Raw genomic sequence first — 16,964 nt, 5'->3', positions numbered from 1 at the left:
AAAGGGAACCCTAGTACATTGTTGGTGGGAATGCAGACTGGTGCGGCCACTGTGGAAAACAGTATGGAATTTCCTCAGAAAACTAAAAATGGAACAGACTTGGGGGATTTTAAGGTCTGCAGTTGTCTTTCCATCATCAAAATAGTGGTGTCCTCTGGAAACCCAATTCTCAATCACTGTCTTGCAGGCTAATAACCATCCTTGACCATTCTCTACCCTGAACTCTTTCAAGCCTAAGAGCTTGCATCCTCCCCACACAGCCACCACCAAAACCACCAGCCCTCTGTCCCCCTCCTCGTGCCTCAGATGACTTCCCCAGTGAATTCCTCCTTCGTCAACTCCATCTCTTCCACATCAGTCGCAGAGAAGTCCCTTTACACAGGGCTCCCATTCAGATACTAAATGTGTAGTTCTCCATGGCTGCTCCTGATTACAGATTTGCACACATGTTTTCAGCTGGGTGTGTTTGGTTACTCTTATATGTCCTTTCATTGAGTGGATCCTCTCTCTTTTTTTAAAAAAAAGATTTTATTTATTTTTAGAGAGACAGTAAGGGAGAGAGAAAGAGAGGAACAGAAACATCAATGTGTGAGAGAAACATTGATCTATTGCCTCTCCCACACCCCCAACCGGGGACCTGTGCCACAACCCAGGCAGGTGCCCTGCCTGGGAATTGAACCAGTGACAATTTGGTTCGCAGGTTGGTGCTCAGTCCACTGAGCCACACCAGCCAGGTCTGAATCCTCTCTTTTATTATATTTTAAGTTCTGTGAGATGAGGGGTCCTATTCGTTATGTACTTCAGAACAAAAATGTGCGTTCCACCGGTGGGCACTTAATACTATGATTGCTCTGATTGCTAAGACGCACTTCTCAAACCTAATGTGCCTCTAAATCACCCGGTGGTCTTGTTAAAATGCAGACTGTGGAATACAGCTTGAAATGCTGCATTTCTTCCAAGCTCCCATGGAACTAGGATCTCCTGGTCTATGGTATTGCGCTTGGAGTAGCAAGGTCTTAGGGCCCCAACAAGTTTCAAGGAGGGGGGCCTACGAGTTAAGTGTGCCCTAAAGAATGGATGGGAATGAAATCGCCATGCAGCTAAGTCACACTGAAACGGGTCACAGGGACTCTTTCCCATTGAGATCACTGGATAAACATTCCATGCAAGCTACACAGGCCTGGTGTTGAGAACCCTGTTACAAGTGATAGAATTGTAACTATCCTAGAATTGAACTGCCCTTCCTTTTCGTATTTCCCTATGTCCTTTAAAAAGTGGAAAACATCCCTGACCTGTGTGGCTCATTTGGCTGGACGTTGTCCCTCAATGAAAAAGATAATCGGTTCAATTCCCAGTCAGGATACATGCCTGTGTTGCAGGTTCGGTCCCTGGTCGGGTTGTGTGTGTGAGGGTCTGTCTCTCACTGATGTTTCTCTGCCATTCTTTCTCCCTCCCTTCCCCTGTCTACCTAAAAATAAGTAAATAAAATCTTTTAAAAATAAAATTAAAGTGAAAAACAGAACCTCACAGTTTTTTTTTCTTAGTCATAATAATGGCATCATAATTAAATATAGTTTTGTCTTATGGGATGAGACAAACACAGAGTCTGTGTAAGACAGCTCTTGGCATCGAGCGCTTACAGGGATGTTGTAGTAATGGGTACCAGAGGAAGTCTTCACTGAGGTAATGCTCAGGGTACAGAGCTGGGTCAAGAACAAAATGCAGGACTTAGGTGCACATCTGCCCAGCTGCCCGCTGAGGATCAGAAGAAAGGTGGTGCTGGAAGATACCAGACTCACCCACCATCTTCCAAACTGCTGCCAGCATTACCGTACACCCACCCCAGCCAGGTCCCCTCCCCACCCAGCTTCTGTTGGAACAATAGGACGTAACACTTCTCGGCTTCGGAATTCAGTGCGAGACACTAATATCATACGCCTTTCAAGAGCAGCATGGTCAAACAAAACCTTCAGCGACGATGGAAATGGTCTATCTTCCATCCACCCTGTCTAATAATGTGACTTAAGGGCACTTGAACCATGGCCAACTCTGGAACCGAAATTTAACTTTAATTAATTCGAGTGTAAACAGCTACGTGCGGCTAGTGAATATTACACTGGACACACAGTCAGAAGCTGTAAACTCAGAGAAGACAGTTTAGGACGATGGATCACATACAAGGGAACAGCCCTCTGAAGGTGCACCTTAGTCTTTTCACGCACTTAATGTGAGTAAAGGGCCCCTACGATTGTGGGGCATCTCCTTCACCTTTGAAGCCTAAGCTGGTGGTCGTGTCAGTGTTTTCTGTGCTACGATGCCACTTGGACAATTAAGACAGAGACACCCATGGCCCTCAGGTCTGGTTTAGTGTTCGGTGAGTGAGTAAAAGGTTGCTGCAGGCTCAGTTGTTTTGATGAGACTGTGCAGGCTTTCTGTAGGCCCAGCATTCTGACCAGCTGGGCAGAGAGTAGGCATGCAATTAAAAAAAGACTCATTTAAGAAAAGATGTAATACAGAAGGAAGTTAAAAGGTAACTCAGTTCAGGGAGACACCTGAGGATTAGAAAAAGAGAATAGTAAGTGTCTGCCTATAACACAATGCAATAAGTTTCCTCCTACACTCCAGTAGTATAACAAATGGGTCCTTTGCTATCTCTAAGATAAGGCTGGGACAATTAGCCAGGGACCAAGTGACCTGAATGGGACCTGAGCAGATGTAGTGAGATTTACCTGTAGATTGTTTGGTGGGTAATCCAGCCAAGAAGGGAGGGGTCCCTCAAGGCCTTGGTGGGCATGAGGAGAGACTTGGTTGTGATCTAAAGAGAGCAGAGCACAAGTCCAACACTCAGATTGCACTTCAGCTCCTGATGTGTCCTAGAGCAGGCTGTGGTGGCGGGACACCTGATATTCCTGACTGCAGGATGAAAACGAAACTCTGAATGTGCTGATTTGGGCAGAACATTTTGCAGATGAGAAGTAGTATAAATGACAGATGGTAGAATTGGAATGATTAAAAGCATATTATAACACAGAATTTAGTATCCCCAGTGAATTGTTGACACTTTTACCTGGGAGGTGAGCAATGCATGTACAATTTGCCCCGTTGGAGGAAACACTAGCAGTGACCTGACTTTTGTGAAAGTCTCAGTCACAGGGTATTATGAAATTAACTCTGGGCAAGTTTCTGGAAAAAACTGGTAGTGATAGTGCTCCTTTAACTGACACCCTTTCAGTGAGCTGGAAGGCGGGCGGGAACTGCGGGTCCCAGGGAGTGGGTGTGCTGGGAAGACAGGATCAGAGTCAGACACCCCTGGCTGCAAACAACTGTTTCCCCGCTCAAGTTTGGCACTAAGATCAGTGGGGGGGGTTTGTTAAAGCTACAAATTCCTGGCCCCTAAGCTGACCTACTAAGCCAGAATCTGAGGGCGTGGGGCCCCAAACTCTTTATTTTTAAAATAAGTACCGAAGGGGATTGCGGTATGAAGCTTCTCTAATCTTAGTCTCTAAAAGGTGGTGATGTAGGATTCACAATACCTGAGTCAGGACTATTGTATAGACATAGTGTGATTTTTTTTTTTTAAGTGCAGAACAAAAAAGGCTCGATAACTTGTAGCTTTTATTATGGAGCCATGGACGTAACTCCCTTGCTAAGCCTTATTCACTTTGCTAAAACAGCTGGGGAATTCTCAGCCAGATTAGCTGGGATCCCAAAGTTGCAAGTTGTTTCTGAGTTTTGATAAAAGCAGCCTTTTCTGTTCCATTTTACTCAAAGTTTTAATGACACTGGTGTAAGGTCCCCTTGAGGTTGGGGAATTTCTGTTGAGGGTGAAAACATCAATTACATTGTAACAGGTTGTGGGCTCCACTGAGTGTCAAGGACTGTGGGTTGGACCCACCAGAGAATGGTCTCTTGTTCCTTTTGGCCCAAGAAAGGCGCTTGCACCCGGAGGGCTCCCGGCGCAGCTGCCTTCTGTGTGGTATGCCCTGCTTTCATTTGGCCACTTGAACCTGGAAGAAAAGCGGGGAGGGCGAGGCTGACGTTCTGCCCTGGAGCCCCAGAGAGAGTGTAGGTAGCTGCAAATTCTGCAGGCTCCAAATGCTGGGGCTGAGATTTCCGGAGTGGTGGGGTGGCTACGGGAAGACGTGCTCTTGAGGTTCAGGTAGGATCGCGTAGTACCCTCCGGAAACCCTCCTCCAGCCGGGGGACTCGGATTGGTTCGGGCGGCGAGGTCAGCGAGGTCAAGACCCTCTCCGCGGCTTTCCCTGACCCGCCCCATCGTGGTCGAGCTGCTGTACCGACGCCGGTGTGGGGCGGGGCGGGGGCATGCTGGCCAGGCGGCCAGGCACGAGTGGCAGCGCGCGTGGCCCGGAGCATAGCCCGGCCCGGGGGCGTCCGGGGACCGGATGGCGGAGCCCACGCTCGCCGCGGAGCCCGGGAGGTTTGCGCTCCGCTCGCCGCGCTGCAGGGAGGGCGCGGTGCCAGGCTCGAGCGCCCAGAGACCCAAAAAGAAAGCTTTTTATTTGCTGAGGATGAAGCCCCTGAAGGAGCCCGCCCCCAACAACAACAACAACGTGTCCTTTGTGATCCATTGTCAACTAGGCAAGGAGATCAAACACATTTGCAGCAACTGCAGTCGGGGGGAGGACACCCGGGACGGTGAGTGTCGGGGCTTGTCGGGGCTGGCGCTAGCGCGGGAGGCGGGGAGGTGGCTCTGCTGGTCCCCAGTTAGCGGGCACCGCCGGCGTCTACTGCCTGGAGAACCGCGGGGACATCAGCCCTCTACCCAGGCGTGACACCCGCCCGGCACTTTGCAGAGTGCTGACGGGAGCGAAACCGGACTGCATCCGTGTATATACCATTGATGTATATATACTTCCCCCAAATGGGGCGTTTAAAATGAGGGATTGGAAAGGGGCAAATCTGGGATTTTCTCTTAGGAAGGTGGGGTTTTAAGGTATTTGTTGGGGGCAACATTATTAGATTTAAAAGGATTGTTGCACCTGCTTTCTTAGCGATGTGGGCTTCTTAGCTGTTCTCACATCCTTGCGTTATGATAGAATATAGCCTTTGCTGGGCTGCATTACAGATGTGGGTTCACTTTGTAGAGGTGGTTTGGCCTTGGCTACATCTCCCGGCGCCCTGGGGACTTGTGGAGTTGTTGAATGGTGTCTGTTTAGAGTAAAACATGGCCGTGATTTTTGGAGTGCCACAGCTGGCCCCTCTTGGAATGATGCCTAATAGTCATAATGTGGAGGTGGGGGAGGGGCGTGCAAAGGCTTCGTCGGAGCGTGTGCGAGCAGAGGAGCGCCCCCAAATCCGATCTGAAGTGGGGCGGTGAAAGGATGCCGGGCTGCCAGCGACTCTGGCAGACGGGGCCAAGAAAGAGGGACAGCTCCGCGCCGACCAGGCAGAAAAGCCTCTGCAGATGTGGACGCGCCTATGTGATTCTACATCTGGCAGGAGCCTACAGGCAGTTGCGAAGCAGCTCACCGAGCACACTCGGGAGGGCCACGGAAGGTCGTGGAAAAGTTTCAGGCAGCAGATTTTGCAGGGAGAGCATCCGCTACTGGCCAGCCTGAAGCTCATTGCCTCTCTTGATACTTGCACCTGCTTGGGCAGACAAGAGTTTCCCATCAACCAGGCGGGTTCTCTTGCTCCCCTTGAAAGAACAAATAATACTCAGGATCCGTCGTGTTCATTGCTGGCCTCTGAAGTGCAGAGTAATGAAGTGACTGTGGCGTGGCTAATGACTTTTCAAAATTAGCGTCCTGCTAGTGTAATTATACTTTTCTTTGATTAAACTGTGAGAGAGGCTGTGCAGGATAGCACTAGGCATCCTGGAGGAAAACTGGGGCCCTACTGGAGGAAGGCAGGCAGGCACAAAACACACTAGTGCTGCTCCTGTTAGGTTTAGGAGAGGATATCTGGTTTTGAGAAGCATATACTTACTGACTTGGGTTTGGTCCTCTGGTTATGATATAAGCTGCTGACACCTATGGAATGTAAACAGATTAATGGGATGATCCAAAGCCAGACTTTTACCACAAAATATAATAGAGCATGCGATGCAGGCTGAACTATTTTTTAAGTGAATCACTCTGTTGACAGAATTGCTTCCCACGTGGGCTGCTGCCTTCACAACCTTGGGAGTTTATTTAAATTAGAACCTCTAACTGTTGGGACAATGAGGAAGGGTCTATGTCTACATCCACGGATGTGTGTTCATGGATGTAATTACAACACGATCACTGGCAAACATGTATGTGTACACTGTGGACGGAGACAGGAATGTTTTAGCCGACAGCACGCATTTCTGCTTGCATCATCTCTGCAGTCTCGGACACTCCAGAACACACCTATGGATGTCCCCATGTCATCAGATATGACTAAAGTAGTTAATTCCGAAGGATTCTGGTAGGGGAGACCTCAGGCTGTGCTGCCTCGTTTTTCGCCTAATTCTATACTGTGAATCCTGACTCCCTAATGGGTGGTGCACTCATTTAGTCACTGAAATAGAATGAGGTCAGGAGCTTAACCCTTCTGTTTTTACTGCCAGAGCCCAACACAGCACTGCCCACTGTAAAAGGAAAGGAAGGTCAAATAAATTCTACTCTCTGCAAGCACTGACCTTGTATAATAGTTTGCCATGAGTGACTATTCTGTCAGATAAGTTCTCTGGAAGTGATTTTTAACTTGAGTCATCTTTTCTGTGTATCAGGAGAGCCCGCTATTTTAAAGGAAAGATTGTGATAATGCAAACAAGTTTGGTAAGGCACCATAGGAAAGTGTGTTTCTGAGGGTGGGGCACACCTGCATGGTGTCCAGCACCGTCAGGTGTGTGGCTCCTCATTTAGCACCTAGGAGGTTATTGAGTGGCAACCAGTGAAAATTCCGGTCCAGTAGGAAAGCCTCACTTGAAATTTTACACAGCTAACATTTTATAGTTTCTTTCATTCTTATTTTTTTGCGTATAGAAATGGTAGGTATTCTAAATATAGTTGTCATATTTTACTAACTTTCAGTGTAAAGACAATCTATAATTTAAAGTACTTGGCTGATATATAATAAACTTTAAAAGAAAAAATATTTCTGGATGGTCGAGCAAATATAAAAGGGGGAATTACATTTTAGCAATCGTTGTTATCCTTAGGAGTATTTTTTTTTAAAGTTCCTGATATGCACTAAATAGTATTGAAGATGCTTTGCTGACCTCATTTTAAGCAATTATTTTAAATTTTTATTTATTTATTCTTACAGATAAGGGAAGGGAGGGAGAAAGAGAGGGAGAGAAATATCCATTGGTTGCCTCTCACACATACCCTGACTGGGACCAGGCCCGCAACCCAGGCATGTGCCTGATCGGGAATTGAACTGGTGACCTTCCGCTTTGCAGGACGATGCCCAAGCAACTGACCATACAGGTCAGGGCTTAAGTAATTTTTAAGAAATTGTAGAATACAGTTCACCATTAATGGCCAAAGGTAGCTTATATTTACTTTTATCTTTACTATTTTGGCTTAATACTGAAGCCAAAATAGTAAATAGTTTGTTTTCTGATGAGGAAACAAGCTTATATAGCACTTCAATGCCAAAAGCTACAGAACAAGAACAATAGATCAAAGATTCAAGTCCTCAGTTGTCTGTCTTGAAAAGCAAGGTGCTTTCCACCGTGCTATCAAGTTGATTTTTTTTTAATGGCACCGACATTGAGTGTAGAAAATTAGATAGTGTAATGTGTGTGTGTGTTCTATTCTTGTGTAGGTTTGATAGCCAGGTTTATTAGGACACAGAATTAGAATGAATTACAGACTTTCCTAGTATATTTAATTATTTTTATCTGATTTACCTACAGATAAGGAGGCTGTCATTGATAGGAGTAGAGGGAAATAAATTTTTAGCTAAGTAGATTAGAAGTTATGTATATTGTAAAGCTAGAAGAGACAGATAAATCATCACTAAACATATTGGAAGTCAATAGGAGAATATGATTGTGTTTGTAAATAATTAAAATCAACTCTAGGGAGAAATCTATTCTAGAAAGACAGTTATTTCTGTATACAATTTTATACACATTTTCTATTCTCATTTGAAATCCTTTTGAGTCTTTAATAGTAAGAAATTGTCATAAGAATTAAATAGCGTTAATAATTACATTTCAAGATGTAATTTCAATTACTTTTAAGAGAAGAAAAACATGTTAACGCTTTAAAACAGTGTTTGGAAATATTCTGAAGCTTCTTTCCTACAGCGGCACGTGCTTCCTTTAAAACAGCGGGCTCTCCTGATACACAGAGAAGGTGACTCAAATTGAAAATCGCTCCCAGAGAACTTATCTAACATAGTAATCAAATGACAAATAAATTCAGAAACCAGACATATGTATTACAGCTGCTACTCAGTGCTTATTACATGCATTTCATCAATATTTCAGGATTGTCTTTACTTCACTAATTACGACTTCTATTCTTTAAATATTCATATAAAAATGTACTAATTTATTGACCCACTAGATGTATTTCCAAATTTTGTTGTAGGGATAGAAATATGTAACGTGTTTCCTAATGTAGTCCAGTATGAGTTTTTGCAATGACAGTTTGTCACAGTGCTTCTCTGTTGCTCTGACTATAGGGTTCATCAGCAGGACAGCCTTTTTGAAGAGAATGCCTTATGAGTTTTTGTGGGTGAACCCCTCATTTTGCAGATGAGAAAACTGAGGTGCATAAAGCTTAGGCAAGGAATACCCCCAGGCCCAAGCGCCGTTCGGTGTCAGGGCTGCTCACAGAACCCGCGCCTGGATGGCAACCCAGAGCTGCGTCCTGGACTCTCAGTGCCTGTTGCAAATCAGGGCGTCCCCTTGCTGGCTGGGTGACGTTAGGGTACCACAGCATTACTTACTGCACGGAGTCTGAGGATTAGATGAGATAATTGGTACAAAGCACTTAGCCTGGCAAGAGAAAGTGCTGGAGAAATATTAGCTGTGATTACTATCATTTGTATTGTTACTGCTGAGTCCAATTTTGTGTTGGGTTTTTCCTCCTGCTGTACTGCGCTGCCTGGCCTCTTCTGCGAGCGAGCGGACTTTCTTGGATTGGGTCCAAGGTAAAAGCACCCAATTCTCCTCTACTTTTAACAGTTAAAGTTTTTACTATGTCTAGTAAAACAAATGAAGCAAAAGTGAAACTATGGAAGAGCCCCTTCAACATTACACAAGTCCAACATATTTTTTGTTTGTTTGTTTTAAAGTTTTAACAATCATGACCAGTGTGTTCTAGGTAAAAGCACACACACACACGTACACACAATGACTAAGTAGTTTTGGTCAGTTAGAAAGAGGAAAGATTAATAGCTGAAGGAAATAGTTGCTGGAGAATTTCATCTACATGGTCCGAGGGTATGACTCAGAATCAAAGGGACAGGTGTGGAGGACTTGGCCTGAAGCAAAAGACAGAGACAGGAAACTGCTTTCTCAAGGTCAGAAAAGCCTGGAAAAGCTCTGACTTGGGCAGAGTGTAGAGATTGTGTGGGATCCTGAAGAGAAAGGCCCTGCTCAGACAGTAGGGAAGAGAAGTGAAGAAGGCTTAGCAGGCTGTCAGGGAGGGTTGTACGGAGCAGGGAAATTCGAATGAAGTTGTGCTCTTACAATTTTATTAAAACATTGTGTACTCAAACAACTGGGCTGTTGATTCTCCTACATTTCTTTGTAAAATTAGCGGCTTATGTGTGCAGAGCCCTCTCAGCTTAACGAGTAGGTAATAAAAGGTACAATAACCAGTCATTGTCTTCGAATTCAGAGTTTGGATTTTCGTGAGAGTAACGGGAAAGTAAACTGCTGAATTATTGGAGGAAGCCATAATGGTGTGAGTAGGGCAGGAGGGCTTCCCAGAGGAGGTGATATTTGGACTGGAACCTAATAGAGGAATTTTCCCAGATAAAGAGGGAAGGACATTTCAGTAAGGAAAAAACCGTACACAGACCATTTAAAGTGTAAAAGAACATGGTTTGCTTAGGAAAAGGGATAAATTCAGCAGGTAGAATGTGTGGAATGTCAGGGAAAATGACATAAATTAGTCTGGAAACATATATTGGGGCATTTAACCCTTTTTTTCCAGTAGTATATTTATGAAGCATTTTTTATGTGCCACATTAAATATTGGGAATATAAATAGCGCTAGGATAGTGTGGTCTTTGCTCTCAAAGACCTTATACCATAGTGCAGGGAGACAGGTAGACAAATATGTGCATGGAAGTTTAAAGTGTTTTAGAAAGAAAAGTGGTATTTTAGAGACAGAAAGTAGAGAGAGTGGTCAGTCCCACCTTGGGCAAAAGAGAGATCAGAAAAATCCTAGTACAATTTTTTAATCCTCATTTGAGAATATAGTTATTGATTTTAGAAAGCGAGGAAGGGAGAGAGACAGACTGACAAACATTGATATGAGATAGTAACATCAATGTGAGAGAGAAACATCATTCAGTTGCCTCCTGTATGTTCCCTGACTGGGGATTGAACCCACAACCTAGGTATGTGCCCTGACCAGTATTCGAATTTGCAACCTTTTGGTGTATAGGATGGACACTTCAACCAACTGAGCCACCTGGCCAGGGCAAATCCTGGTACAGTGTATGAAAGAGTTCATATTTCATCCAGTGAGCACCAAAGGTGGCACAGGGGCTTTTAAGCAGAGGTGGTATGACCTAGGTACCTTAAAAAAAAAAAAAAAGGAAAGTTTCACACTTATACCAGAAGTACACAGATTAGGGTAATGAACCCTTATAGACTCATCACCCCCATTCTCCCCACTCCCGCATTATGTTGAAGTAAATTTGAGTGGTTTTTTGTGATGGTGTTGCTGACAGTGCCTAGACAGGGACGGACCAGACAAGAGAAAGGGCCCAGATGCCATGGCCACTTATAGCGCAAGAAAGGACATTTCAATACCTTGAACAGTAAGTGTCAAAAAAACAGGATTCTTCTATTCTGTTACAGACCCATAAAGAGGTCCAGCAACACTTCTAAGCACCAGCAATTCAAAGTCAGTTTGCCTTTTAACTTTGAACTCATATGTAATTTTACTAGTAATTTCCCCTTCCATTCTAATATCTTTCTGATACTTTACAGACAACATCTTGTAAATATTCAGTTAGTTCAGGAGAAGAAATGTTTAAAATATTTGTAAAATCTATAGCTTAAAATATACCTATATGTCTAAAGGGGATTTTAAAAGATTAATTTTTAAAATATATAAATAAAATGTTACCAGGAGGGGGAGGGATCAATACTTGTCTGCTAGCCCCATTCATTTCTGTAGTTTGCTAATTAATATGGAGTAACAGCTTTTGGAACTTCATCAGGTATTTAGAGTTTAAATATGTGTCTGAAAGGAGGGGGCGTGGTGAGCCAGTTAGGAATCACCCTCAAAGGCTTTAAGGTCAATACCAAGTAGGCAGTTGTGTTGAAAGCAATGAGATGAAGGGGAGACAGCTGAAGGCCAGAAAACAAGGGGCAGGAGAAGCAATGTGCTTCTTTTGAACCCAAAGAGTTGATAAGGGAGAAAAGGAAAGGCCGAAGAGGCAAAAGTTGCAAAGCTCTGCGTACGAGAACCAGGAGCTTAACAAGAATCCAGTTGTTGGGTTGGTAAAGAAATGAATCATAGTAACCGCATGAAAGAAATGATGTGCTGAAACGATTTCAATGTCCAAGGCCAGAGGAAGGGCAGGACGTGGTCATTCATTTACTTACACAACAAGCACTGATGCCTATACTGAAGTTGAGGTGCGAACATGGAGCTAGAGCTCTTGCCTTTGGAGAAACTTGCAGTCTACTAAGGGACAATGCTATGTAGTAGTTCCCCCTTATCCACAGTTTCATTACCCACAGCCCAACATGGGCTGATAATATTAAATGGAGAATTCCATAAACAAATAATTCATAAATTTTAAGTTGTGTGCCATTCTGAGTAGCGTGATGAAATCTCGTGTTCTCCTGTTCTATCCCTCCTGAGACATGAATCAATGAATCATTTCTTTGTCTCTACACTGTACATGTCCCTGCTTGTTAATTAGTTAGCTGTGTCCTTCATCAGATTGTTTATCAAACAGAGTGAGAGAGAGAGAGAGGCTGCATTCAGATAACTTTTATTACAGTATACTGTTATACTTATTCCATTTTATTATTATTGTTCTTAATCTCTTACTGTGCCTAACTTATAAATTAAACTTATCATAGGTATGTATGTGTAGGAAAAACAGTATATATGGCTCAGTACGACCTGCTGTTTCAGGCGTCTGGTGGGGGATCTCGGAACATATTTCCTGTGTGTAGAGGAGGCAGGCTCAGGATGCTGTGGACACACAGGTAGGGGCTCCATCTCCTTGAGAAAGTCAGGGAGGTCATGTGGGAGGAGATGGCACTTGAGCTAGACTGTGATGGGAGGACAGGTTTGGGCTGGCAAAGAGACCTGTGGGAGTCACGTGGGCAGGGCGAGGAGCATGTGTAGACAAAGCTTGGGGGCCTGAGGAGGGCATCAGATGTAAACTGCTCGAGGCAAGGGTCTTTCCTGTCTGTCGCCTTCACGGCTGGATTTCCAGTTCCCGGAATAGGACGTAGCTATTAGACATTTAAAAATGTGTTCAACATATGAATAGATGTTAATTTATTAATTATTAATTTACTTAATTAGTATGTACCCATTTATTAAAATGACTCCAGGGACAGTAGTTTTCTGGGACTGGGGTGGAGCATGTAAGCTTGGGAAGGAGAGGAGAGGAGCCTGGAGGAATGGGTGCAGGTGGGTCACGAAGGGCTTTAGATGCTGTGCTGGGAGGTGGGACTTGCTCTATGGTGGGATCCAAGATTCTCTGGAGGATTTTTTAAGTAGCTTTATTTTTTTTCTATTTATTGTCATTTTATATCCTCATAGAGACAGACAGACAGAGAGAGAGAGAGACATGGATGTAAGAGAGAAACATCAGTTGGTTGCCTTCTCCTATGTGTCCTGACCGTGAATCGAACCTGCCACCATTTGGTTTACAGGATGACACTCCAAGCAATTGAGCCACACCAGCCAAGGCTGTTTATTGTTTTGGTTTTTTTATTTCAGCTGTGTCGGGGCAGAACTAACAAAAAATGTAAGACACTTAGAGTGTGTATCATGATGATTCGGTCTATGTATACATTGTGAAGGGATCCCCACCAATCTAGTTGATTAACACACCCATTAACTCTCATATTTATTTATTTTTATTTTGGTGAGGACATTTAAGTTCCACTGTCTTAGCAAATTTCAGTTTTACAACATAGTGTTATCAAATGCAGTCACCATGTTTATATTAGGCCCTCAGACCTTATTCATCTTATAGCTGAGAGTTTGTACCCTTTTCCCAACCTCTCCCTATTTTCTGTGCCCCCCCCCCCCCCCGCAACCCCAGGCCCTGGAAACTGCTTTTCTGCTCTCTGTTTGTGTGCGTTTGACTTTTTCCTTTTTTAGCTTCCACATGTAAGTGATACCGTGCAGTATTTGTTTTTCTTTGTCTGGCTTATTTCATTTAGTATAATGCTCTTAAGTTCCATCCATGGTGCTGCAAATGGCAGGATTTCCTTCGCATGGCTGAACAGTATTCCATCCCACGCATCAGTGCGTGGGCACTTAGTGGTTTCCCTGTCGTGGCTGTTGTGAATAGTGCTGCAGTGAACAAAGGTGTGCAGATGAGTCGTCAGCAGCCTGTTTTCATTTCCTTTGGGTATATACCCAGGAGGATGAGGGTTGCTGCCTCATGTGATAGTTCTAATTTAATTTTTTGAGTGATCTCTGTGCCATTTTCCATAGTGGCTGCACCAATTTACATTCCCACCAGCAGTGCACAAGGGTTCCCTTTACCCACATCCTGCCAACACTTGTTACTTCTTGTCTCTTTGATAATAGTTATACTAACAGATGTGAGATAGTATCTCATTGTGGCTTTGATTTGCATTTGCTTGACACTTAGTGAGGCTGAGCACCTTTTCATGTTGGCCATTTGGATGTCTTTGCAGAAGTGTCTATTCAGATCCTCTGTCCATTTTTTAATCCGATCGTTTTTACTCTTGTTGTATGAAGTCTTTATATATTTTGGATATTAATTGCTTATCAGATATATGATTTGAGAACATTTTTTTCTCATTTGGTATGTTGCCTTTTCATTTTGTTGACTTTTGGGGGGAGGATGCAAGAACTTTTTAGTTTGATGTAGTCCCCCTTGTTTATTTTTGCTTTTGTTGCCTTTGCTTTTGGTGTCAAGTCCAAAAAATCACTGCCAAGACCCATGTCAAGGAGCTTACCACCTGTGTTTTCTTCCAGGATTTTTATGGTTTGAGGACTTACAATGAAGTCTTTAATCCATTTCTAGTTGATTGTTGTGTGTTGTAAGGTAGGGGTCTATTTCCATTCTTTTGCATGTGGCTGTTCAGTTTTCCTAACACCATCAATTGAAGTGACTATCCTTTCCCCATTGTATATTCTTGGCTCCTTTGTTGTAAATTAATTGACCATACGTGCAGGGTTTATTCCCGGCACGTCTGTTGTGTTCCACTGATCTGTGTGTCTGTGTTTATGCCAGTGTCATATTGTCTTGATTATTGTAGCTTTGTGGTGTAGTCTGAAATCAGGAAGTGTGGTGCTCTTCTTTCTCAACATTGCATTGGCTATTTTCAGTCTTTTGTGGTTCCATATAAATTTTAGGTGATTTTTTCCTATTTTTCTATTTTTGTGAAAAACATCATTGGACTTTTAGTTGCTTTATTGAGATATAATTCACATGCCCTGTAATTCCCCCATTTAAATTTTACAATTGAATGACTTTTAGTGTATTCCCAAGGTTGTGCATCCATCACCACATGCAGTTAGAGCATTTCCATTATTGCAAAAGGAAACTCTGCTCCCCTTAGCCTGTCCCCCCAGTTCTCCTATGTCTGCTACCCCTAGGTAGCCACAAATCTACTTTTTGTTTTTAAAGACTTCCCGATTCCAGATTTCTTATAAGTACAATCACGTAGTACAGGATGGGGCAAAGGGAGGTTTACAGTTATTTGTATGGAAAATAATACAATAATTGATAAATAATAATACAAGAATAGATTCTGTGTTTTGCACACTCACAACTGGAAACTTACTTTTTGCCACACACTACATATGGTCCTGTGCCTTCCTTCTTTCACTTAGCATAAGGCAAGGTACATCCATGCTGTGGCATGAATCAGTACATCATTCTTTTTTATTGCCAAATCATTGTGTGGATATGACACCTTTTGCTTATTCATTAATCAGTTGATGGATATTTGGGTTGTTTCCATTTTTGGGCTATTACAAATAATATTGCTGTAGCATTTATGTACGAGCTTTAGTGTGGTTGTATGTTTTCATTTTTCATGGATGTATGCGTAGTAGTAGAATTGCTGGAGCACGTGGTAACGTTTTTAACCATTTGAGGAACTGCCAGATTTGTATCAAACTGGTTGCACCATTATACATTCCCACCAGCAATGAGTATATGAAAGTCCCATTTACACCTGTCCTTTCTAGCACTTGTTATTATCTATGTTTTGGATTATAGCCATCCTGGAGGATCTTTTAAGAGAAACAGAAGGTTCTGAGTTGGTAGTCAAGAAGAGATCATTCAGTCCACTGAAGAAGGTCATTATGTTTAGAAGACCTGGACACCTTCCATAAATATATTTATATTGCTCTTACATGCTATTTCCTTGTAATTATCGGAACAACCTTTGACGGTTGGAATTACTATTGCGACGACTTTAGAGAAGAGGGGATGGAGAACAGTGTGGTTGTGGCTTCTCCCTTGTCATCCGACCATGCTGCTGTCCTTGCTGCCCCTCTGGCTCCCCCGCCACAGCCACAGCTGGCTGCCTTTGGGATGTGAACCTCTTGAGAAAGACTAGCTACTTTGGCCAATGGTGTCTAAATTCTTTAAGTAATGAACTCAATGTGGAAATGACTTTTTTATGAAAATTTGGGCAAAAATGAGTACCCCAAGTTAACTGTCAGTTTATTAAAAAGTGAAAGAAGAAATTACCTGGCAGAGAATGTATTTGGTTAGAATTAGGAAGCTTGGGGACTGCTGATGCCTTCTGCTCACTCTTGAGTCACCTCTGTCCTGAGTTTCTCCCCCCTGCAAAATGCACTTACGTCTCTTCCCTGAAATGTTGCCGAGGTGCCTACAACCCGTCTCAGTGAGGGGTTGGTAAGCTGCAGCCCAAGAGCCCTCTGTTGTTTGTTATAGCAGGTTGAGAATTTTCTTTCACTTTCAAATGGTTACTGAAATCACAAGAAGAATGCTATTCCATGGCAGAAGACACTTGCGGGGAAGTCAGACGTCAGTGTGTGTAAGGCAAGTTTTGTCGGAAGACAGCCGCTCACAGGTGTCACCATGTTGTCCGCGGTGGCTTTGCACTGCCCCTGCAGAGCTGAGGAGCTGCAACAGAGACCCTCAAAGCCTGAAATATTTATGCACTATTTTATAAGATATTCTCTGGCCTTTATCAAGAAAGTTTGCCAACCTTTCACTACAACAAAGTTCCTATAACTAGAAGATCCCTCCTAACTGTCAGCACCACATCTGATCTTAGACTTGAAAGGAACCCAATCACCTGTCTGTGTTATTCACCTGAAATGCAGTCCCCGTCTTTTTAAAAGGCTACTTGATGTCCTAGTGACTCAGAGGGACACAGTTTAAATGAAAATCAACGGAAAAGAAGCGCGGCTCTGGCCCGGAAGGTCTTTGCTGTCCCCGCCCCCACCCCGACTTTCACGTGGGCTTCGGGCTGGCACCTCTGACTGCAGCTGGATTTCTACTCCCCACCTCAGACCTCGCCGTCGTGACTGCGTTATTGTTTCCGCGTGAACTTTAGAACAACTGCCTCTATTTTGGCACACGGAGATTTGCCTCCACAGTAATTATTTTGCAACCCACAAAAG

The 16,964-nt window shown here is 43.6% G+C and overlaps 1 protein-coding gene across 7 annotated transcripts in view; it reads left to right on the top strand.

The window, feature by feature from the left end:
- PHACTR1 (phosphatase and actin regulator 1) overlaps positions 1 to 16,964 on the top strand; it is a 521,513-nt gene that overhangs the window by 280,290 nt on the left and 224,259 nt on the right. For 2 of the 7 annotated variants that reach the window (XM_053920258.2, XM_045199437.3), the window contains exon 1: positions 4,171 to 4,656. The exons of the other annotated variants lie outside the window; for them this stretch is intronic. In XM_053920258.2, the coding sequence (XP_053776233.1) occupies positions 4,404 to 4,656 (253 nt within the window). In that variant the 5' untranslated portion in view covers positions 4,171 to 4,403. Of the gene's footprint in view, positions 1 to 4,170; positions 4,657 to 16,964 lie in introns of those variants that run through there. 7 annotated transcript variants of the gene reach the window in all.

The sequence above is a fragment of the Desmodus rotundus genome, chromosome 3 (assembly GCF_022682495.2).
Source record: "Desmodus rotundus isolate HL8 chromosome 3, HLdesRot8A.1, whole genome shotgun sequence".
In the NCBI taxonomy this organism is placed as follows: domain Eukaryota; kingdom Metazoa; phylum Chordata; class Mammalia; order Chiroptera; family Phyllostomidae; genus Desmodus; species Desmodus rotundus.
This window is presented reverse-complemented; position numbering and strand designations above follow the sequence as displayed.